The sequence below is a fragment of the Lutra lutra genome, chromosome 6 (assembly GCF_902655055.1).
Source record: "Lutra lutra chromosome 6, mLutLut1.2, whole genome shotgun sequence".
NCBI classification, from domain to species: domain Eukaryota; kingdom Metazoa; phylum Chordata; class Mammalia; order Carnivora; family Mustelidae; genus Lutra; species Lutra lutra.
Window position 1 is genome coordinate 152,683,507 of NC_062283.1, and position 22,753 is coordinate 152,706,259.

General features: G+C 55.9%; 2 protein-coding genes across 20 annotated transcripts in view; both read left to right on the forward strand.

Annotated features, from left to right (window-relative positions):
• The window catches only part of AFDN (afadin, adherens junction formation factor), a 133,916-nt gene extending 129,780 nt beyond the window's left edge, over nucleotides 1–4,136 (forward strand). For all 18 annotated transcript variants that reach the window (XM_047733893.1, XM_047733904.1, XM_047733895.1 and 15 more), the window contains 2 exons: nucleotides 1,342–1,426; nucleotides 2,182–4,136. In XM_047733893.1, the coding sequence (XP_047589849.1) occupies nucleotides 1,342–1,426; nucleotides 2,182–2,335 (239 nt within the window). In that variant the 3' untranslated portion in view covers nucleotides 2,336–4,136. The remainder of the gene's footprint in view (nucleotides 1–1,341; nucleotides 1,427–2,181) is intronic.
• Nucleotides 4,137–6,481: 2,345 nt separating this feature from the next.
• Nucleotides 6,482–22,753, forward strand: part of KIF25 (kinesin family member 25) — a 45,030-nt gene continuing 28,758 nt past the window's right edge. The window contains exons 1-5 of one of the 2 annotated variants that reach the window (XM_047734678.1): nucleotides 6,482–6,890; nucleotides 14,103–14,168; nucleotides 18,482–18,604; nucleotides 20,116–20,254; nucleotides 20,924–21,027. In XM_047734678.1, the coding sequence (XP_047590634.1) occupies nucleotides 6,819–6,890; nucleotides 14,103–14,168; nucleotides 18,482–18,604; nucleotides 20,116–20,254; nucleotides 20,924–21,027 (504 nt within the window). In that variant the 5' untranslated portion in view covers nucleotides 6,482–6,818. Of the gene's footprint in view, nucleotides 6,891–14,102; nucleotides 14,169–18,481; nucleotides 18,605–19,500; nucleotides 19,983–20,115; nucleotides 20,255–20,923; nucleotides 21,028–22,753 lie in introns of those variants that run through there. The other variant, XM_047734679.1, reaches the window with a different exon arrangement.

The following is a 22,753-nucleotide window of genomic DNA, read 5'->3' on the forward strand; positions in this document are numbered from 1 at the left end:
TTCTGATTAATTTTTAAAATTGTGAAGAAAATTACCAGTGGAAGAAGCAAGTATCTTTCTTAAAGCTCAAAAGATACAACACATCTTCTAAAACAAGGAAAATGCAGAATTAAAATCGGAAACAACCGCACTCTGCTGCTGATCACTGCTGTGGGGGTCGAGTGTGGCGACCCCGCGTGGGCGTGTGGGGCAGTGTCCTCTGTCCTCTTCTGAGTCTTGCGGGGGAGGCTTTCGCACACAGCCACCGCAGGGGCCGTCGCAGAGGAGCGGGAAAGATGTAGTGCCCCGAGGAGGCGCGGCCAGCCAGCGGGGGCCACCTGGCGCATCCCTGCGCCCAGAAACCCGGCAGGGGGTCATTTTCGTTCTGCCGAGAAGGAAAACTTCCACCCTGAGGCACGGCGTCACTCCTGCGGCCTGTCTGATCCGCGCCCAGCACTGTCCGCCTTCGCCGGACGTCTTGGGCACGTATCACTACGGCTCGGTGGGGCTGTACATGAGACATGCTGCTGGCGTGGAATGTTCTCTTCTTGCTGATGTTAAAATTAACAGAACGTCAGCACGGGTGCACGCTGTGATATAAGTAGTGTATCATTAGTGGTGGTCTGTTTGGATACATTTTAAATTTTGTATCTGCATCATCTCTTTTGACCTCGAACACCCCTTTGGAGTGGATGGAGCACGCGGTGCTGTTCCCTGCTGCCTGCTGCCGGTCCCCCCCGGGGCCGGGCCGGGCACAGGCCGGTGTACCACAGGCTCGTGCGCTTCTCCGCACGGCTTGCTGTCTGGCGTCGGGTGACCTCGTGTCTGCAGCATTTCTATCAAACGGGGTTTCCTGTGCCGTGGAAACTTGATGTAAAGAGTTTTGTCTTGGTAACTGTAGCCATACATACATGTAGCAAAAAGCTTCCGTGGCTGTCCTGAAAAGAGAGGCTGGAGGCGCGGCCCCTGCTCACTGCTGGGGTTTCATTTGCCTTCAGTCACTTTGTGAGGAGACCCTTCACGTCAGGAGTGTCTCACAGTCTCCCCATTTGAGTCAGTCTTCTGTGGGTTTTCCCTGTGAGTTCTTACAAATTATGCATCTTAACTGATGTGCCCCGTCTGGCTGTCACTGCCTAAGGCCTGGGCCGTGCCCGCCCGTTCCCACGGCGTGGCTGGCTCGGAGCACCATGCGCCCGCGGCCGGGTCACTGGGTACCTCAGACCACCGAGTGCTGCGAGCTTCAGACCCCCGGGCCTCCTGTGGGCTTCTGCGTTCTCCTCTGTGGCACTGCATCTTGATCGTGAGTAAAGTTTTAGAAACTGTGCAGGCACTTTAACTTTGATTTTTTCTTTTATGGAAAAGGACCCAACTCTTACATGGGATCGGCTGGGACAGCTGTTGGGGCCCATGATGCTTACCGGGATCCGAGAGAGAGACCGTCTAAAAGGTATTTACGGCTGGGCTAGCTCTGCAGGCGGCTGGAGCGAACAGAGAGACCTCATTGTGTTCTCCGATGTTTCTCATTGTGCGCAAGCGGGGGAGCCTGGACGCTCTTTGGTTCCGCGTTGCTGTAGAGCTGCGTTTCAGACGGGGCTGCGGGTATGGGGCTTATGGGTGCAAACTCGCATGGGAACTGGGCGTGCTGCCGTGTGCTTCTGCCGGCGAGGGCGGGGAGTCTGGGGCAGTGTCCAGACAGCTGCGAGACTGCCCAAGTCCAGCCCTTAGGACACACAGCGAGCGGGCCCCGTGTCTGCACCGAGTGCCTCACCTAGCCTGTAGTCCAGACCGTTCTTAGAACACTGACATCGAGTCCCCGAGAAATGTGTAGGGTCTTACAGCAACTTGTTAAGGTAGGTCTGCTGACAGATGTTTCCCAGGTGCACGTGGGCTCCTTACAGGTCCGTGTTTTTAAGCTGTACCTCTTTAGTTAAACTCACCTGTGAAGAATCCCCGACCTGCTCAAATTGAAGCGTCCTGCATTTTGAGAGTTGGGCGTGGCTGGAGAAAGTCAGCAGCTTAGTTAGAAGAACACGTCTAACGACAGCCCCAGTAATTGTGTTTATGGGAAGGGTTATGGCAAAGTTAACAAGGAGTGAGTCTCCCTCTTGGAACAGTACTTGTCCCTTATGTAGAGTGACCGACTGAGTGGGAGTAGCGGCTGACCCATGTTGACCAGTGATGTCTGCATTTCCTCCACTGCAGCCACGATGCGGACTTGCCCGGAAGCTCGGGAGCCCCTGAAAACTTGACATTCAAAGAGCGCCAGCGTCTTTTTTCACAAGGTCAAGATGTGTCCAACAAAGTCAAAGCCTCTCGTAAATTGACAGAACTGGAAAACGAACTGAACACAAAATGAGCCGAGGATGAGGTGCCCGGGCCACCCCAGGGTCCTGGGGGCGCGGCTCCGGAGGACGGGCTCGGCGAGGAGGCCACACCGGCATGCCTGAGTCACCGAAGCGCCATTTTGGAGTCGGCTGGGCCCCAGAGACAGTCCTGTTCCAAGAAATTCTTTTCTTTCACCAAGAGATGATCATTTATACGATGTAAACACTGTCTCATTTCTTAATTACCTGACTCACAGGAAGATAAGTTTTTTGTTTCTTTTTTTAAAGTCTGAGTGGGAGACGGGAGAATGCAGGGCAGGAGAGCACAGTGGGGACATGTCTTCCCCCCAGCCCTGCGTGTCGCAGAGAGGCCGTGTGCGTGCTGTGTCGTTCACGATGCTGCGGCCGTGGGGTGGGGACCAGCTTGAACTGCCCAGACCTTGTTTGCACTATGGGGGAGCAGCTGCAGACCACGTGCCCAGAGGGTGACCTGTCCCCTTCCAGGAGAGAGAGCCTCTGGGGGACGGCCCCCTCACCCGCCCCCCGTGGGTGGTCCCCAGGCAGCTCAGACCCACATGGCCCAAAAGGGAGGTGGTGCCTGTCAGGCCCCTGCCCCTGTCCTCCTTCCCTCTGGGGACAGCCCTCCTGGGATTTCTACATACATGATTTTTTAAAAAATGCTCCAAGAAGACAATTTTGAGGATTTAAGCTTAGGATATTTTATATTTATAAATGCCAGAGTATTGTTAGGCTAATAAATCATTGGTGATTTTGAAGATGGCAGTTAAGTTAGTTCACAGAGGATTTCGACTCTTCAGGGGACCCTGAAACGAGGACGTTTATCTGGGCCGTGTTGATGTGGAGAGAAACGGAAGCATCTGAGAGGGATGGGTGGTTAGGGACGCCTGAGCACGGGGCTGCAGAGGAGGGCCGAGTTGCGGCTGCGGGCTGTCCCGGATGGAAGGCTCGTTGACATGTGGTGTCTGTGACTGAAAATGTCGGACAGACTCGTGCGGCAGTTCAAGCTTTTTTTTTTTTTTTTTAAACATCAAATAGAAAGTTATTTAATTTTCATGTGAGTCACTGGTGATCACTGTTGTCTCCCCAGCTGTGACCGTGTGGCTGATGCTGGGGAGACGGAGCTCACTGGGTTTCATCCCGTGTGCTCGGACAGTGCTGAATTACCTTGTGGTAATGAGCAAACCTCTTATGTGCCGAGCCCTGCTGTAGGATCTCCATGATTCTTCTCTACCAGATTGTTCTCTTACAGATACGTATGTTAGGGAAATGCACACTTTCAAGTAGAAGAGGGAGGCTTTCTAGCCGTAGAAATCACTTTAATGAGAGCTGCACGATTAATCACTGAAATGTGAGTGTAAATATTCTTATATCGATCAGGGTTCTTATCTGGAAGTGTGCTCTCACCGTTCCCCTTGTCTAAGGGGGTCCCGCGGTGGCACTAAGTGTTGATGAAGGATGTGGGTGTCTGCTCTGGAGGCTTCAGGAAAAGCAGGCCCTACCCGGGGCACTCGCGAACGCTGGCCACCTTACAGGGACGAAATCCACGCTTTCTTTGATGAAAAGACGCGGATGAGTGACTTTTCTGTTAATACACACACCTAAGTACCTGTAAATCCTGGCATACGGGGGTGTGTGTGCGTGTGTCGTCAGACCTGTGAGCAGGTGGGCCAGGCTGCCCTCGAGTGATGGGTCAGATGTGAACACGTGCTTTTCAGGACTGTGCGTCACTGTGGCCGTCACAGCTGCTGTACCTCCCCATTTCTACTGTGCTTCATCTGCAATCTATTTTTAATAAACTTTGTATGTATTTAAGAGTTTGCTGTGGCTGCAGTCCGGCAGGCAGAATCGCATCTGTGATCGGCAGCCTCGCCTCCCGTCCCCTTCTGCCTGTGTGGTCATTCACAAAAGGTCCCCTGAGGACAGGTCCCCTGTCAGACGCTCTTTCCGGTTCGTCCTGACTGTGCATACAGTTTGACAGAGGCCCCAGGCGACTCTGGCCCTGCTCTCCTGAGCTCAGCTCCCCAACCCTATCTGCACAACCCGCTGGCACATCCCCAGACCCCGTGGTCACACAGACTCACGCGGCCCCTTCACGGTCTCGGATTCTTAAGCTCACCCCAAGCTTGGGAAGCTGTGTGGACCAGGTGTCCTGGCGATGCAGTAGCGGGGAGGACCCGCCTGAGGTGGCTCATGGGGGGCAATGGGGTCACAGAAGCGCACAGGGGCCGCGAGAAGGGAGCCGGGAGCTCCGGCTGCCCTGGAAGGGCCCCGGCCCTGCCTCTCCCAGGGGCTGCCTCCTGTGCTCCTTGTGCCTTGGCCACCTTCCTTCGAGGCCCCAGAGCAGGCGTGCTAGGGAAGATGCTGCCATGGAATTTCGGGAAGAGCTTTCCTGGAGGGGTGGCAGGTGGGGACGTCTTAGGGCTGCCGAGGCTCAGGGAGGCGTTGGGGTCAGCCCAGCTGCCTACACACCGAACGGGGACACTCACTGGTTGTGGATCTGAATGCCCAGAACGGTGCTCCAAGATTCCGGAGGACAACCTAGATGTTGAGTCCGGCTCTCGGGACCACGGTTCTGTCGCTCCTCACGAAGGTGAGGACCTATGGGGGCTCTGGGTGGTGGGCGTCGACGAAACCAGACACCATGGAGCGCCGGATGCCCTGGGGACCGGATTTGGGGGGGGGGGATGGGCAGAGGCAGAGAACCCGGCTTAGTTCTGCCCCCTGCGCAGGATCCCCCACCAGGCCTGGCAGGAGGTCAAACCCCTGCAGAAATATGGAGGCAGCGCCCGTGGGGCAGCGCAGTAGGATGGTCAGGGAAGCAGCTCAGTACGGCCTCAGCACCAGTGTCACCCGCAGCACAGCGTCACCTGGAGAGGAGACGCCGAGGGATGGGCTTCGGTGCACCGCTCCAGCCGCTTCGTTCAAAGTCATGGCAAAGTCTTTCCTTCATTACACAGATACGAGTCATGAGTGCCTGCCACGTCAGTGACCGGGGCCTCTGGTTCCAAGTGTCCCACAGCAGATGCAGGCAGGTGGTCCACGGGGACACAGACCCGATTCCTCCCTCGTTCGTGCACGGCAGGTGCACAGGGCGCTCCGGGCGGCCCCACCTAACTCCGGGCACGGGCCCTTCCCGGAAGCTTCCCTCCACAGCAGGAGGGCTGTCGGTGGTGGAGGAGACCCCCGAGCAGAGAGGCCACCGCCCGCACACGCCAGGAGCCCAGGGCCAGGGCAGTGGGAGCTGAGGGCGCCGGAGACCAGGGCTTTCCACCGAAGACCCCTTCGCAGCCCTCACGCGGCTGCCTGCAGGGGCCGCTCCCCCCGACCGGAGTCGGGGCGCCAGGGACTGCCAGGCAGCACCGGACTCAGCAGCCGAGCAGCCACCACCTCACCCCTGGGAGCGGCGTCCCGCACACTCCCGGTCAAGGCGAAGGTCCGGCGCCCCATAGCACGAGGCCTTGTTCTCCCGCAGCTGTGGAAAAAAGAGGCAAACAGAAGTAAGTTCCAGCATATTCTACTTAGCCACGGTCCGGCAACCAGCCTCGCGGTATGCAGTCGGCGCAAAATGTGTGCAGGAGCCAGTGCACTCCAGTTTTCACAGGAAGCCTTTTCAAGCGCAGCTGTGTTTTCTGCGCCGCCTGTGGCGGGGGTCAGCCTGGAGGCTGGGCGACCCACCGTGTGCAGGTCCAGGCGAGCGGCTGCGACACCAGCTTCTGCCTGGATACGTGCCTCAGGCAGGGGCAGTGGTGGGAGGGACACGGGAGCCAGCAGGCGGCAGCACCCTGACACTCCGGCCAGTGTGGCGGCCCCGCCCCTGCCCCAGGTCCCCGTCCGGTCGGGGAGCAGCTGCTGGCATCGGAGTGCACGGCGCGCACACAGCACACGCAGCGCGGGTCGTGCGTGCGTCCCACGGGGCCCCGAGCCGGTCAGCAGGTGGCCCCCCGCCTAGCCGGCCGCCGCAGCGCACAAGGAGGCCTCGCGCCCGCGCAGCGGACCCCAACCCCGCGGCCTGTCTGTGGGCTGGGTTGCAGGCGGCCTCTCCCGAGCAGCGGCGGGGACGAGGATGCGGCTTCTCGGCACGAGGCCTGCCTGTTCCTCCGGATGCGCGCGGTGAGGCCGCCGACCCTGAACTGAGTACCCCTGCGCCCCACGCTGTCTGGGCGCGGCCCCCACGCAGGACCCCTCGCCGCGGGGCCGTTCCTCCGGGAAAGGAAGCCGTGGTCGCCTGACGGACGTGAGGACAGCAGTGAAGCACCTCGTCCCCCCCGAAGACGCTTGTTTGTATGGCATTTGGAGCAGCCACACTTTAGGAAATGGTCTTCAAACGGAGCCTCTCCCCTCCCCCACAGGGCCCTCCGACCCCTCCCCCTCCTGCCGCCGCCAACCCCTGACCCGGTCGTGTGGAAACCACGGTGGGGGAGGGGCGCAAACGCCCGCCCACGCGGATTCCGGTGGATTCTGTTACAGTGTTTCCGCTGAGAGCTGGGCCCCGCGATGCCCGCGCAGGACGGGCGCTGGGGGCGCATCTCGGAGCAGCGGGCCAGGCAGCTGCAGCGCCAGGTGCAGGTGAGCGCAGCTGCAGCAGCACCTGGAGCCGCACTGGCCTTGGGGCCGCCCCCTTCCGCTCTGAGCCTTGGGGCCCTGGCCAGCAGGGGAGCGTTGGGGTGATGGCCCTCAAAGACCTCGTGCAGCCCAGGCCCCGTCGTCTTCCCCTTCTCTCTGTAGGGTGTGAGGTCCTAGTCTGTTGTCCCCCTCCGACCTCACCCCACCCCCACCCACACCTGAGGCCTCACTGCCCTTCACCTGAGGCACCTGTGTCTTCCGCCTAGGGCCCTCCTGTTACTTACTGAACGTTCACTATTCTCTGTGCTAAATTTGGCAGTAGGGTGGGTAAGCAACCACCCCACTCTCTTGGATAAAGGAATAAACAGTCACGACAAACGTAAACCACGAAAGTGGCCCCATGATGATGCTACAGCGGGGAGGTCCGTGGTCAGAAGGTCCACTCTGGGCATGTGTGTCGCTTCCCACAGGGTGGCCATCTCACCAGCACACAGTGGAAGGGGCCAAATTACCAGTGGGGGGGGTGGATGCCTGGGGACCCATGTGGACCCCCACTCCTATGACAGAGGCTTGACCCCAGAACAGAGGCCAGGAATACTGGGGTCCCAAGGGCTCTTTCCACCCTCCATCAGCACAAAGGTTTCATAGTGACAGAGGCAGCCAAGAGACCAGAGGCCACAGCCCTGCCCAGTACCCCGAGTGGCGATTTTTACTTCTGGAGATTTTAGCCCAGGAGGAGAGGCAGCCGGTAAGAAGAGAGAGCTCTGAAGTTCTTCCCAAAGGAACTTTCTTTTACCTGTGTCCAAAACATGCTGTGGGGACGTTTAGAAACACAAGCTCTTCTCAACCGAGAGCAGTTAGCAGTCTGCTTGGGCACCATAACAAACTACCACAGAAATATGCTCTTTACAGTTCTGCAGACTGGAAAATCGGGGACCAAGGTGCAGGCAGGGGTGGTTTCTCCTGGGGCCTCTGCCCTTGGCTTGTGTGGCTGCCTTGGGGTGCACTCATGTGGGCTTTCCTCTGTATGTGTCCTCTCTGGAGGACCCTCTGTACCCTACTCTTCTCTTCCTGTAAGGACACCAGTCAGGTTGGATTGAAACCCTCTTCGATGGCCTCATTTTAACTTAATCACCCCTTAAAAGGCCCTGTCTCCAAATACAGCCACATTCTGAGGTCCTGGACTTGGGACTTCAATGAGTGAATGGTGGGGGGTGGGGGTGGGATACAGCTCATAATGAGCAACATGCTAATAGGCCATCTAGTTCACTCGAGGTTAAGAAGAGCCTGGGGTTAGGACAAACCTCAGACTGGCTTCCAAAAGTATCCCTGCCCCAGTTTAACCGGACCAGACAGTGGAGAAATTTATACCCCAGGCCGTTATTGAAAACAGTAAGGCAGTCAATAATTAGTGGGGTTGTTGTGATACCAAGGGAGACATAGTAACAGAGAGATTGGGGAGAGGCAGCTAAGAAGAGCCCTCCTTAAACTACTGTCTCCCAGTACCTGTGTGCATGCCCGTGGCTGTGTCCTTCCTGCTGCTGAGAGGGTGGGGCCGGGCAGACTTCCCCGGAAGAGGCGAACTAAGTCACTCAGCAAAGCACACAAATAGCGACAGCAACAACAAAAACTGGGTGGGGGAAAGGCATCAGTATCTAAAGTTTCTCCATTTCCTAAAATGTCTTGTTTTCAACAAAAAATTATAAGACATGGAAGAAACAGGAAAGTGAGACTCATCCACAGCAGGGAAACCAATAATAGGAACTCCCCATGACAATGCCTGATGTTGGAATTAATAAGAAGCCAAAACAGTCATTATAAATATGTTCAAAGAACTAAAGGAAACTGCATTATAGAAGAGAAGGAAAATATGATAATTTCTTATCAGATAGAAAATATCAATAAAGAGATAGAAATTATTTTTTAAATTATAATCCTAGAGTTGAAAATTGCTGAAATGAGGATGTTCTCTAGAGGACTCAAGAGTAGATTTGAATAGACAAAAAAGGAATCTGCAAGCTATTAGATTAGTAGACATTATGCAATCCTAAAAACAGAGAAAAATAGAAGATAAATGAATAGAACCTCTGGAAAAGGTGTGAAACCTGTAAGCACACCAGCATATACATCAGGGGAGCACCAGGAAAGTAGACCAAGAAATAATTGCTCAAACTCCCAAAATTTATTGAAATTTGGTACACATGAAAGAAACTTAATGAACTCCAATTAGGAAAAATACAAAGAAATCCACATCCACCTGCATCTTAGAAATAAAGAGAAAAGCGGAGTGAGAAGAACGACTTGTCATGTCAATCCACCATGACTGTCAGGAGACTGTCATCGGCATCAGTGGAGGTCAAGGCAGTGCGTGACCTGTTCAAAGTGCTTAAGACAAAAATTCTGTCAACCAAAAATCTTTCATCCAGCAAGACGGTCTTATAAAAATGAAGGCAAAATAAAGGAATTCCCCAATAGACAAAATTGGAGAAAATTTGTCTGCCTTATAGGAGATGCTAAGGGAAGTTCCTCAGGCTGAAAGCAGGCACCCCCGCACAGAAACACAAATCCACAAAGAATGCCAGTAGAGATGGCCATGTAATTATAAAATACAGAGGAAAGGTGTATTTTTCTTCTTTGTTTCCTTCACTGACTTAAAAAGCAATTGTGTAAAACAATATATGTATAACTGTGTCATTGAAAATATAACATATAGAAATGTATTATCTTTGACAAAAGTCGTACAAAGTAGGTGGATGGAGGCAAAGTTTTGAGTTAAGGCAATGATGCCAGATGGTAGTTTGAATGGACAGGACCAAGTGAAGAGGAGTCAAAATGGTGAAGAAGGCCAGCAGAGCAAACCCTGTAAATATATACCTTCTGCCCCTTCTTGTCTCAGCTTCTTTAATGAACTTGGAATTTAAAGCAGCGATGATCACACTGCATTGTTGCGTCTGTAACATACATGGATGGACGTGATGTGTAATGGTACTAGCACAAGGTGGAACAGGAGAATAGAGCTATGACAGAAGCGTTTCCGTATCTCACTGGAATCTGACTGTAAAGGTGAAGTAGTCTATTCCAGGTTCAAAGTAAGGGCAAGCCCTCGTGCAACCACTGAGAAAATTATTCCAAAAGTAGTGGAAAAGGGCATCAAAGAAATTAAGATTTCACCCCAGAAAATATCCACTGAATGCAAAAGAAGGCAGTAAATGAGGAACAAACAGGACATGGGGCACATAGAAAACAAGAGTGAAATGTTGGGCATAAAGCCATGTCAGGGACATTCAATGTGAATGGACAAACCATCAGTCAAAAGGCAAGTACTGTCAGACGGCTATGAAGCCGCATCTAACTACATGCTGTCTGTCTACAGGGGCCTGGTTAGATTCAGAGATACAAATAGGTTGTAAGCGAACGGGTGGAAAAAGACCCACCACGCCACCATCAGCTACAAGCAGACTGTACTAATATCAGACAGAACAGACTTTCAGATGAAAACAATGTTACAACAGATCCAGAGGGATATTTGCTTGTGACAGAAGTATCACTCCATCAGGAAGATAGGAAAATTATGTGTGCATCTAATGACATGGCCCCCAAATTGGCAGAATCCAAGAGAGAAAAGGCAACTCAAAAATAACAGCGGCAGACACCCCTCCCCTCTCAGCAACGGACAGACAGACCGAACAGAGGACCAGCAGGGAGACAGACAATGTAAACGGTGCTACTGAACCAGCCCGACCAGGAGGACATGCACAGAACACCCCGTCTACGCAGCAGGAGGATATGCTCTTATACCCATGCAGCGCGCTCTCTGGGTTAGACAACCTGCTGGCCACAGAGGAAGCCTGTACACGTGGAAAAGGATAAAGGGCATATACAATATATTCTCCAGTAACAACAGAGGGGAGTCAGAAATTAATAACCAAAGTAAATTTGGGGAATTCACAAATAGGCGAAAATTAAATAAGACAGTTCTAAATGACCAGTGAGTGAAAGAAGAAATCACAAGGGAGGTCGGGGGATGTTTTGAGAGGAATGAAAATGAAGAGCCACACAGCCGTGTTTATGGGATGCAGGTAAAGCGGCACCTGAAGGAGCATTCATAGATGGAAACAGCTACTTTAAACAAGAAGATAGCTCTCAGGTCATCAACCTACACTTCCACCTCAAGACACTGGATGAAGCAGTGAAGCAAGACTGAGAGGAGCAGAATGGAAGCACGGCAGAGGCTAGAGCAGAAACGAGGCAACAGAGCCTGGAAGAACTACACAGAAAATCAACAGAACCAAAAGTGGGCTCTGTGAAAAGATGAATCAAGCAGACAGACCCTTCGTTTGACTAAATAAAATTAATAAAATCAAGACTGGAAGAGAGGACATTACTACCAACTTCACAGAAATAAAAAGGGAGACACGGACATGTTGTGAACAGCACTGCTGACAATTTAACCCCGGGGGAGATGCTCCGATTCCTGTGGAGACACAGATCACCAAAACCGATTCAAGAAGAAGTAGGAGTTGTGAACACAACTGTAACGCACTGGGTTACATGAGGAATTAGAAATCTCACAAAGGAGAGCCCAAGTCCAGACAGCTTCCCTGATGAATTCTACCAAACATTTAGAGAGGAATTAATAGCCATCCTTCGCGGGCTCTTCGGAAAAATAGAAAGGAGGAAAGACTTCCCATTCCATGAAACTAGTATTGCCCTGATGACAAAACTACATGAAAACCTCACAAGAAAACCAGAGCAGTATCTCTTATGAATATAGATAGAAAAATTTTCGGAAAATAATGGCAAACTGAAGGGCTTATAACCATGTCCAAGTGGGAGTCATCCCCCAAATGGTCTAGCATTCCAAAGTCCGTGAATGTGATAGACCGCTTCAATAGGAGAAAGGACAAACCCCGTGATCATTTCAATAGATCCAGAAAAAATGCTTCTGACAGAATATAACTCCGCTTCATGAAGAAAACACTCGACCAGCTAGGAACGGATGGCAACTCCTCAAAGCTGATAAAGGGGCGGCCACGAAACCCCCAGCTGACACACACGAGGTGAAAGGAGCAAGATGAACAGGTCCACTCTGACCACATCCATTTACCATCTTCCTGGACATGCTTGTCCACTGGTTAGGCAAGATGACAGAAGGGAAAGATCTCTATCTCAGAAAGGAGGAAGGAAGAGGATTCCATTTACAGATGACATGATCTCATATATGGAAAATCACAAGAAATCCATCGGAAAACACTACTAGCCCTAGTAAGTGATTTCAGCAAGTTTGAAGGATACAAGATCCAGGTGTAAAAGTCTACTGTCTTTCTACGTCACAGCAATGGGGAGAAGTGAATTAAAAACAGCAATTCTACTTAAATATCATCAAAGATAATAAAATGCTTCAGAAGGAATTTAACCAAGGATTGCATGACTTGCACCTTGAAAATTGACAGTCAGCATTAGTCATCAGGGCAACGCAGATCAAATCGCAATGACATGCCACTTCCTACCCACTCAGATGGCCGTGCTCAGAGGACAGATGGGAAGTTTTGCCTAGGGTGTGGCCGGGTTGTCATTGTCACGCACTGCAGACGGCAGTGTGCAGTTCCCCAGATGCTAACTGGAGCTAGCACACGTGGTCCCCATCCTAGGAATACTCCCAGGCAAAAGGGAAATGTGTGTCCCACAAAAACTCGTTCAGGAACAGCTATACAGCTACATGATCAGGCAATGAAAGGAAATGAAATTCTGGTAGGATGCCACGACATGGTTCCGCCTTGAGAACAAGGTGCCCAGTGAAGGAAACCGCTCACAGGGGCTACACAGCCTATGATTCTGTGGATCCAAATGCCCAGAATTGGCAAATCTGTGGAGACAGAGAGTAGATTAGTGGTTTCCTTGGGATGGGTTGGGGGTCATCAGCGGCGGTGGCCAAGGGGTGGTGCTTCCTTTCAGGGAGATAAAAATAACTGCCAACTAGCTTCAGTGACATTGGCACAGCGGTGAGTATACAGAAGCCACTGACCTGCGCACCTGGGCCAGTGAACTGCGTGGAGGTGAAGTCCAGCTCCATAGGGCTGCGGCCAGGGGCGGCATCTGCTAGATGCCAGAAGTGGACTTCTGTGGAAATACTCCAAGTTTGGTATTTTTTTTCAAGAGGTAAAACTGACTGAACATGGTAACAGAAAGTCTAGATGACAGCCAAGTTTCTGGTTTTATACCCAGTCACGAAGAGATTGTCCCAAAATGATCACAGCAATCTGAGAGCTGCGTGTCAGCGGGCTGGGGGAGGGACTCCCTGCAGGAAGGATGGCCTCTGGACCACCTTCAGGGAAACCCATGCTTTTCTGTCCACCGAGGCCTCCAGCAGCTGGCTTGCTCAGCGTTCACTCTAAATAGCTCTTATTTAAACTCCTCTGCTTAAAACCCTGCAGACAACAGTCCCTTCTTCCCTATCATCCCTCCTCCCAGACCCCAGCTTCCCCCCTGGAGTCTTACCTTCTCTTCGCTCTTCAAGTCCGCAAACTTGTCCCTGCCCCAGGGCCTTTGCACGGGCTTTCCCCTTTGCTCCGGTTTCCTTGCTGACCCTGCCAGCCCTGCCCCCACCTTGGGCAGCCACTCTGTCTCTGTCTGTCTCTGAACCCATAGACTTGATTTAACTGTGGTGTTGCCAACTGTTCCCCCAGCTCACTTACCCATGCACTGGCTCTTCCACGTCTCCCATGAGGATGGGAGACCCGCATCTGATCGGTTCACAGCTGTGTCCAGAGTATCCAGACAAGTGCTTGGCACATGACAGATTTCTAACAGGTAGCTTTTCAGTGTGAGCTAATATAAGGACAGAAAGGCTGATTTTAGTGTGTTCCAGATTTTACGTTACATACAGGTCACCTGGAACTCTCTCTAACATGCAGACTCTGGTAGATCTGGGGTGGGGCTTTTCAGCAGTTTAATTAGGCTCTAATTTATGTGCCATAATGTGAGATTCTATGTTTCCAGCAAGCCCCAGGAGCGGCAGCCAGGGACCGCACTTGGAGTGGGGGTCATAGATGCGGGGCACGTGGGCTCTGTCCGTGTCAGAAACAGCCCCCTGCCCCAGCTGACCTCCCCTATAGCTCTTCACTGAGGCGGGGGGTGGCTTCCTTCCGAGGATGGAGTGCTTACTGATGAGTATCGATTATGGTGATAAATTCCCTTGTTTGGTCCTTGTTGTAGGCCAAAGAAGAGCGGATAGTTGAACTGGAGACAGAAAATGCTGTTCTTCACCTGCGACTGGCCCAGGTAGTGCCCCCACGCGTCTGGCATGTGGAGCTGGACTGATCCTCCCCAGGCTCCAGGCTGCCACCCCGCCTGGCCTTCCCTCTCTGCCATGCAGCGAGGTAGCCAGGACCCCCGCCTCCGATGCAGCACGAGGTCTGATCCTGTGCCCACGAGTATCTAGTGAGGACTAAGTTAGTGAGGGGCCCGTGCTTTACTGAGGTCCGACTTACGGACGTGCCTTCCCCCGACTGAAGCGCACGAGTGGGTGTTCAGTCCCCTCGTGGTTGCCCGGCTATCGTCACACCCCCTTTGCCTGTCTCCCCAAGGACCTTTGGGCCGCTCAGGTTCATCCCCTGCCCTCCCCCACGTACCGAGGGATCCTGGCATCCTGGCAAGGACGCTCGTGTGAGTGGACCCCTGTCCGCCACGCACCTGGAAGGGAGGGAGCAGGGCAGAGAGTGCCAGGCGGCAGGAGCCTGTCCCCTCTGGTCTGGAACAGCCCTCCAACCGCTACTGCCCCTGGAGCTCCAGCTGGGCCCTGCATGCCATGCAGTCCCTGCGGGAGGAGAAGGCCACGTGAGGACGGAGCAGGGGACTTGATGCAGCATGGCCAGGGCACCTCAGTGGCCACGGGAGCCAGAGAGGTGTGCAGGTCCTGCCCCAAAGCCTCTGAGCTTGGGGTGCTGGCCTCCAGGATCGTGAGCTGATGCCCTTGTGGTGTCCTGAGTCTCCCAGCTGGTGGTCATTTGTTAACAGAAGCCAGTCCGGAAAGCTAGGGCTCGCCTAGGTCCCTCATCTGTAAGATGTGACCTCTGCAGACCTCTCCTGAGGGCCTCCCAGCGGAACTCAGTCTTCAAACCCTTGATGCTCCTTGAATTACATTGTCCCGTTTCACTGAGCCGGACTTAGCCGCACTACATTTGTAGGTTAAGTGAGGGCTCTCCATGCTGTTTCCTAAATGAAGCACTAATTTATTTGCTCGTTTTGCGAGCACTTCTGGCCCGAGCCCCAGTGAAGCACGTCTCCCGCGTTGCACCCAAGCCTTCCCACGGCGCTTCCGAGGGGCATGGATGGGCTGGCGGCTGGACCCCACAGGTCGCACCCTGGGGGTCCTTCCTCCATCGCAGGGTTAGAGGTGTGGAGCAGGTGGCTCGTGGAGTTCACGACCTTCCATTGCCAGGGGCCGCCACAAAGCTCCAGCCGTGTTCCCAAATGTCATCGAGATGAAATTGAAAACATGTTTTTCACAGTTAAGATCATCAGGCATTGTGTGTCAGTTACACAAAAAGCCTGTAACATTTTTGGCATTTGTATGGTTAAGTCTTTCTTCGTCATTTTTGACGATTATAAGACAGAACATCTTCCTTCTGTGGTGCAGGCCTCCTGTGCAGCCCACGTGCCAGGGAAGGGGAAGGGTGCACGCGGGACTCTTCCAGGAGCCGCTGTCCACCAGGCTCGTCCTGGGTGCAGAGAGTGACTGGTCACACCTCTGGGGCAGCTTGTCCTACTCGTGGACACTGTTCTTGTTTCCAGTGTCTGTCTCCAAATGAATCCTCTGCCTCCCCAGAGCCCTGTGCTGCTGCTCTCGGGCTTTGGGGCTCAGTACCCCTGGGTGCCAGCGGTTTTCCGCCTGTCCCTCCTTGGCCAGCCTGGCCCTGGAAGCCAGATGGCCCCATATCCCACGTTCCAGACTCTGTCGCTCTACTTCATTTCCCTCTGAATTCCCATTGGACCTACAGTCGGTACCGGAGACTTTGGAATACGGGTCTGTACGTTTAAATAAACGTACATTATATTTTTTCCAAGAGAATCTGAGCCTTCAGAGTTTAGGGTTTTTGTTTTGCTTCAGTTTTGTCAGTAGCCACATGACGGGTGGAGGCAATGAACCGCGTGATGTCCCCAAGCTCTAGTCTGTACAGGCCCGTGCCCACGTGGCTCCCTGTACCTGCCGCGCCCAGGACAGGATGGGCCGGTGGGTTCTCTGTAGCCATCATCGTCCCACAGATGGGCGGGCTGCCCTGAGCTTCCCTGCGTGTAGGTTCTCCTCAGTGTGGAGGGCTCACATCAAGAATAGGTCCTCCAGCCGCGGTGGCCCGTTCCACCAGCCACCTCCGTGTCCCCTTCACTGTCGCACATGTAGCTCGGACGTCCCTCCTGCTCCTGGCACACAGGAAGAGTCTGCTTGACATGGTTTTGGGAGAATTACAATCAAAAGCTTTGATTGGAAGGAAACACCCGTCCTCGCATTCTGGAGTCCAGGGACCACGTGGGTTTCCACAACCATGGGAGCTGCCATGAGACCTCAGCGTTGGGGTGGAGGGGAGCGGGCCCCGCCGTGTTGGCACAGTGCCTACCCCGGCCATCCCGACGGGTCCGTTCCAAGAGGCACGAGCACGTCTCCTCTCTGGCATTACTGGACGCCCCATTCTGCAGCACCGATGAGAGAAGGGACGGGAGAGCGGCTCAAAAGGAACAGAATTCCCCGTCCCCTCCACTCCCTTGTCGGACAGTTGTGACAGAATCCACTTATCTGCCAACCCAGCGCTTTCCTACCTTCCAGGCACCGAGTGGAGTTCAGTGGAAGTGTCTGCCGCACTCCGAGCAGAGGAGCCAAATTAAATGAAATCACCATCTGGTTTAGTTTATTTCCTTTCCGTCAGCAGAGACGCGACCTGGGGCTGCATGACTGTTAGCCAGGGGCAGGGCCTTGACTCTCCCGGCTGTGCTCCTGCCCAGCTCGTCTCCGTGAGATAAGGATTGTCCCGAGTCGTTGGCATGGCGCAGTGTTCCGGGTCCCAGTGTGCAGAGCTCTGGATCTATGGGACAGGCTTCCCGTCCGGCATGGAGGGGGCCAGCCCTGCCCAGCTGACGGCAGGCTCGCCTCTGTCACCTGCTGTAGAAAGGATTGTAGCGAAGAACTTTCAAGCACCAGGGAAAGATCCGCAGCCGGGCGGGGCCCCCGACCCCCCATGCTCTGGCGGCGCCGGTCCTCAGGGTGCGTCATCCCCAGCCCCGGCCTGTCCCAGCCCCACAGCAGCACCTGTTCCAGGCGCTCCTGTCTCCATGGCTGGCATCCCGCCCGCTCTCTGTGCTGTCCACAGCCAGGGGCAGACGCTGAGGGGAGCCCCGCACCCGCTGGGGCCTCCTCCTCGCCGCAGGGGCGCTTCGGGGACCAGGTGTCCCCCATTGGCCCCACCATGCTGGGAGGCCTGCGTCCTCTGCCTCCGCGCTCTTCCCGAGGAGAAGCCGGTTCCTGCTCACGCAGCAAGCTCACGTGCCCTGCAGCTCAGAGCCACGCGCTGTCACGCTAGATATGTGGTGAGGACGCGGTGAGGACGTGGCGAGGACACGGTTAGGACATCGTAAGGACGTGGTGAGGTCGTGGCGAGTCGCTCTCCCTGAGCAGCAGCTGCCATGGCACTGTGCTGGTACCGAGCCGCGTGTTTTCTCCTCGTGGGACACCGCGGCTGGTGTCTGCGGGAGGCCGTCGGCACCGCGACGAGCCACAAGGACACAGCACGAGAGCGTCAGGACTCAAACACTGTGGAGCACAAAGCAAAGCAAAATCCCGAACGCATCACCATTCCCTCGGGACCTGAGTCATGGCCCCTCCGCAGCTGGCCACACAGGACAGGGACCCTGGAGCTGCAGGGTCTGTAGCTCGTCCAACCGCGTCACCTCCTGGACATGCCAAGTTTGTCCCTGAATGTGTCCTGACTCCTCTACTCTGTCTCTCGTGACAGCCCCCTCCACTCTGTCCTTATCCACCGAACTCCCGGAGCCGTGTTCCCAAACAAGGATTCTGTCCTGAAAATCTCCGTGCGCTTGGCATCACCCTGAAGGAAACACCCAAGCAGCGACCCTATTATTGACGAGGTCTGCGGCCTCCCCGCACCCCTGTCCCACTCACTGTCCTCTTCATTGTTGCCCACTCATGGGGCCAGACAACCTCGGTCCTTAAACACCTGCCGCAGGCAGAAGCTTTCAGGACCCCCTGCGCCCCATGTCCACACGGCCCCATGTGAGCCCCCGTCCCCGCGCCACACCCCCCGCTCCCCCTTGAGCCCTGTGTCCACATGGCCCCATGTGAGCCCCCGTCCCCCCACCGCACCCCTGTCCCTGCACCCTCTGTGCCCCCGTACCTGTACCGCATAACCCTCCTCACCCCCCCACCCCTGGGGGTCCTGCGCAGGCCGAGGGGTGCGGCCAGGCAGTGGCAGGTGGGGTAGGTGGGACTCAGCAGACAGCGAGTGAACAGCCTCCCCTCAGAGAAAGTGCACCTGCTCCCAGGGGTTGGTACTGTGAACCGTCTTTTATTCTCTTGTGCACAGCAGTACCGAGGAATGAGTGGGAAGGGGGCCGGCACGGCCGCCCAGCTCTGCTCCCAGTGCCCTGAGCAGGAGCCCCCGCGGAGAAGCGCAGCCCTGGCCGCACCCCAGCTCTGGCGCCACATTCAGGTAGGAGCAGCTCCCCGAGAGTGGGTCGCTGTGTTTACACCTGGCCGTCCGCGTCCCTCACTCACGGGGCCGTTTCTGCTGAGACTGGGAAAGTTTAAGCCTGTGAGCCCAGATCCCATCTGAAGGGGTTAGGAGGAGCCTTGGTGTAGGGAAGCGAAGCTCCTCAGTCGGCAGGCGTGGGGTCCCGGCACGTTTGTCCCCGTGGCCCTCTTCGCGAGGCGGGAGAAGCATCCCTGTGCTGGGGACACGGGGCCCTGGTGCTCAGGTGGGGAGCTCTGCCTTCCTGGCGGCCACCTGCCGACTCGGAGGTCTGGGATCCTGAGCCCACGCGGGAAGGAGAAGCACCGTGTGGCTGTGGTCGGCCTGTGTGACACAGCTCTGATCCTGCCACACGGGGAGGCAGGGTGGGCCTCTCCTTTAATCCAGTGTCACAGGGCGGAGAGCGGCTTCGTTGGGGCCCGGACAAGCCAGACACTCGCCACCACACCAGGGGCAGCTCCTGTGAGCTGCTACGGTGCCGGAAAGAAAAGGCAAAGCATGGCCGTGGCTCTAGGGCGCCTGGCCAGTGTCCAGGGCGAGCCGGTGCTGGGTTATTTTTATACTGCGGTGTGCTCACGAGCATTGGTCACCTTTCCTCACAAACAATGTGGCCGGGGTAGAAATTAGGAGGGAAAGGAAAGATCATTATGATAACAGCAGAAACGCCATCTGTAAACATGATCATCCACCCAGCAGGCTTGTTTTCCTGCCCACGGACCGCGGGCGTGCGTGCAGAGTCGCCTGTCCTCTTGCAGCTCGGTGGAAGGGATCCGTCTTTGGCCGCAGCGTGTGACTTTACCCGCGCCCTATGTGCTAACAATGCGGAATGTCAGTGTGGACATTCTGTCAGAATGTTTCTGACATGGAACATACGGAAAGGGTCTTTCTATGGAAAAGAAAGACTTAACCCAAGAACATGTATCTCGGATCGGCGGGGATCTCGCGATTCACTTGCTAGATGTCAAACCCCAGGACGTCGGCTCCTTCCTTCTGGGCCACTTGTCCTGGTGCCAAACAGTGTCCCACGGCCTCAGAAGGGAAGAGCCCCTGACGTGGGGGGCACCGCTTATCGGCTCCATCATCCCCCGAGTTCTCTGAACACGCTTGCGTGTGCGCCTGGACGTGGGTCACACAAGCACAGGGGCCAGGCATGGCTGTCGCCGTGTGCTCAGGACAGTGTGCTCCCGATGGCGGTCGGGGCAAGAGACCAGAGCTCCGTTCCTGCGTGCGGAGGCTGGCGTGGGGACTGGGGCCTGGCCTGCCTCGTGAGGAAGTCCGCGGCGGACAGGAAGCTGTCCTCCCTCTAACGCTGGAGAGCTTCAGCTCTGAAGAGACGCAGGTCCTGGGAAGTCTGTGCGTGATTGTGTTACCCGTGTGGCTGTGCTCTTGTTTTATAGACACTCACTTGACTATTCCAAATGGTGCCATGTGACCCATGACATTATCTCAGCCATGTGTGTTCTCTGGTCCAGGCCCTGAAGCAGGACACAGAGGCGCTGCGAGCTTCTTCCCTGGAGGTTTTCAGAGCTTGCCGGGAGCACCTGCAGGACGGGCTTTCTGAGGTGGTGGTGGCCGTGCAGAGGGCACCGCTCTGCCACGAGGCTCTGCTAGGTAAGGTAAGGCCCTAACCCAATGGCTGCCCAGCCCGTTGCCGGGGACAGGGGCCTGCGGGGACTGGAGCTGGCATCAGCTGTGACTTTGTGCTGCTGCTTGGGAATGGACCCGAGATTCCCCCTGTCCCCTGGGGATGATAAGAGGCTCCCTTAACGCTGATGCTGGCCCTGCACTGGGGCCGTGTCCCTGCTGAGTCTCCTGTGTCAGATGTCCCTGATGTGTGATGTCCCTTCTGTCTGGTCACCTCTTTCTTGGGCTTGGTCACTACTGGGTGGAGATGGGGATGTTCTTGTCACCTACCAGACTTTACCGCCCGGGAAGCAGGGTGCCTTTGGCTCCGGGGCTGTAAGTGCTCGCCCCAGCAGCACGGTGGGAATGAGGGTTCCGCTCAGGGACCCTCCTGCTGGGTCTTGGGCCAGGTGGCAGGTGGGCACGTGCATGCTCGCGGGTGGTCCTCCGAGTCCCGCACTCCAGGAAAGGGGACCGTTGGGTTATCTAATGGGCTGTAGTGTGCCTGGGCTCTGGAAAGGGGGCTGGGGGGAGAGGGAGAAGAGCCCCAGCTTTCCCTTGGGACGTGGCAGTCTCCTGCAGGAGGAGCAGGTCACGGGGGTCTGAAGATCGTCTCCCGAAACCGCATTCACACTTGGGGTAAAACTGTCCCCGCAGCCTGGCAGTCGAAGGCGGGCCGCCTCGAGAGGTCCTTGCAGGAGGTGAGCGCGCTGTATGAGCTGGAGAGGCAGAAGAGGAAGGTGCTGCACAACCGTTTGGTGGTGAGTGCCGTCCACAGTCCAAGAAGGGGGGCGGGACGGGGACCTGGAGGAGGGACCTCAGTGAAAGGTCCGGGTGGGGGTGGGGGTGGATAGGCAAGGAGGTGTGGCCAGAGAGGTGGGTGGAGCCCGATGGGAGGCGTGGCCCTCGGGGGAGGTGTGGCCAGCGAGGAGGTGTGGCCCGCGGGAGGCGGGACCCGATGGGAGGCGTGGCCAGCGGGGGAAGTGTGGCCCCTGTGGGAGGCGTGGCCTGTGGGAGGTGGGGCCCGCAGGCTGGAAGGGGCGGGGCTGAGCGGCAGCGGGGTGGGGCGCGGCGGTGAGTCCCCTGGCTGAGTGTGAGCGCAGGGGCAGGCCCGTGCGCTGGCTGGGGTCTGCGAGGGCGCACCTGGAACGCTTGAGCTGGGGTCCTTAGAGCTCAGCCTTCCGGCGGGCGCTGGCCCTCGCTTTCCTCCGTGGCCAGGAGGACGCCGAGGCTGGCTCGCCTTCCTCTCTAGCGGTGTGGGGCTGAGGCCCGGGAGGTGTGAGGACCCCGGTTCCGTGTGTGCTCAGGCGAGGCTGGAGCTGGGTCTGTTGGATGACCTTTGCTCCCGGGAGATCGCAGGGGGGGTGCGTGGCGAGCTCATGGTCCCACGGAGCCTGTGCTCCTGGGAAGTGCCCCCGGGCTCCCCCACGGGTTGGCGTGGCCCCCCTCCCCGTCCTAGGCTGCCTGCCTGCGGGGCTCGGGCTCCGGGCCACCGCAGCAGACGGCATCCACTGCGCGTTTCCTGCCAGCCAGGCGCTCTGGAAGCGCTTGGTGCGTGTTCATACCTCGTCCTGACCCCGTGTCGCCCTGCTGCACAGACCAGGTGAGAGACCAGCCAGGAGCTGGGGGGCCCCTGCTCTCTCCCTGGGCCTGAAGGGGCCGGGCAGGCCCTCTCGGCAGGAACCAGGCCCAGGGGGACGAGGCTTGACCCCCAGCTGCGTTTTGCACCCTGGAAGACCCGCTGACAGACAGTGGGTCTCAGCGTCAGGGAGACCCAGGGACCCAAGAGCCCTCCAGCCTGTAAATCAGTCCGTAGGCGTCTTATTCATGCTGATGGAGCAAAAACAGCTGTGCTTGGCGACCGGTTGAACCCACCAGCTGTGAGTCCCGCTAAGATTTGGAACTGACCACCAGGGAACGGTTTCTGACTGCTCAGACGGCAAACGTGCTGCTCACGGGAACCAGTAGGCATGTGCGAGAATGAAGACGTCCCCTTGTTGTTTCCAGGTGCCACATCAAGAGAATAGGAGATATACAGAGTGTCTGGTTTTCAGCCAGGCATTTGCAAAAGCATGACATGGAATATTAATGATCAGAACGTCGGTATAAGAGCTCGGAGGCCAGCCCCTGCCCCCTGGGTTTTTGTGTCTGTAGAGAAGGCGCAGGGAGGAGGGGCAGGCCAGATCAGCCAGGGACGGGACCCCCTACCCAGATGACAACCAGGAGAGAAGCTGTGCAGGGAAATCCTCTGGGCTCTGCCCAGACTCTTTGGATCCTAATTCTTACTGACTTGATGGAGACAAGGATATAAATTTGAAAGGGATTTATACCAAACGTATCGAATGGCAAAAAGTATCCCAAAATATTTCCCGCAGGATAGAGCCCTAGGCTAAGCAGAAGGCAGGTGCACAGGTGCAGGCTGATGCGGAAGTGGGGCCTAGAGAGGTGACTGCCAGCAGCATCGCCGTGCGAGCTGAGGTCGGTTTT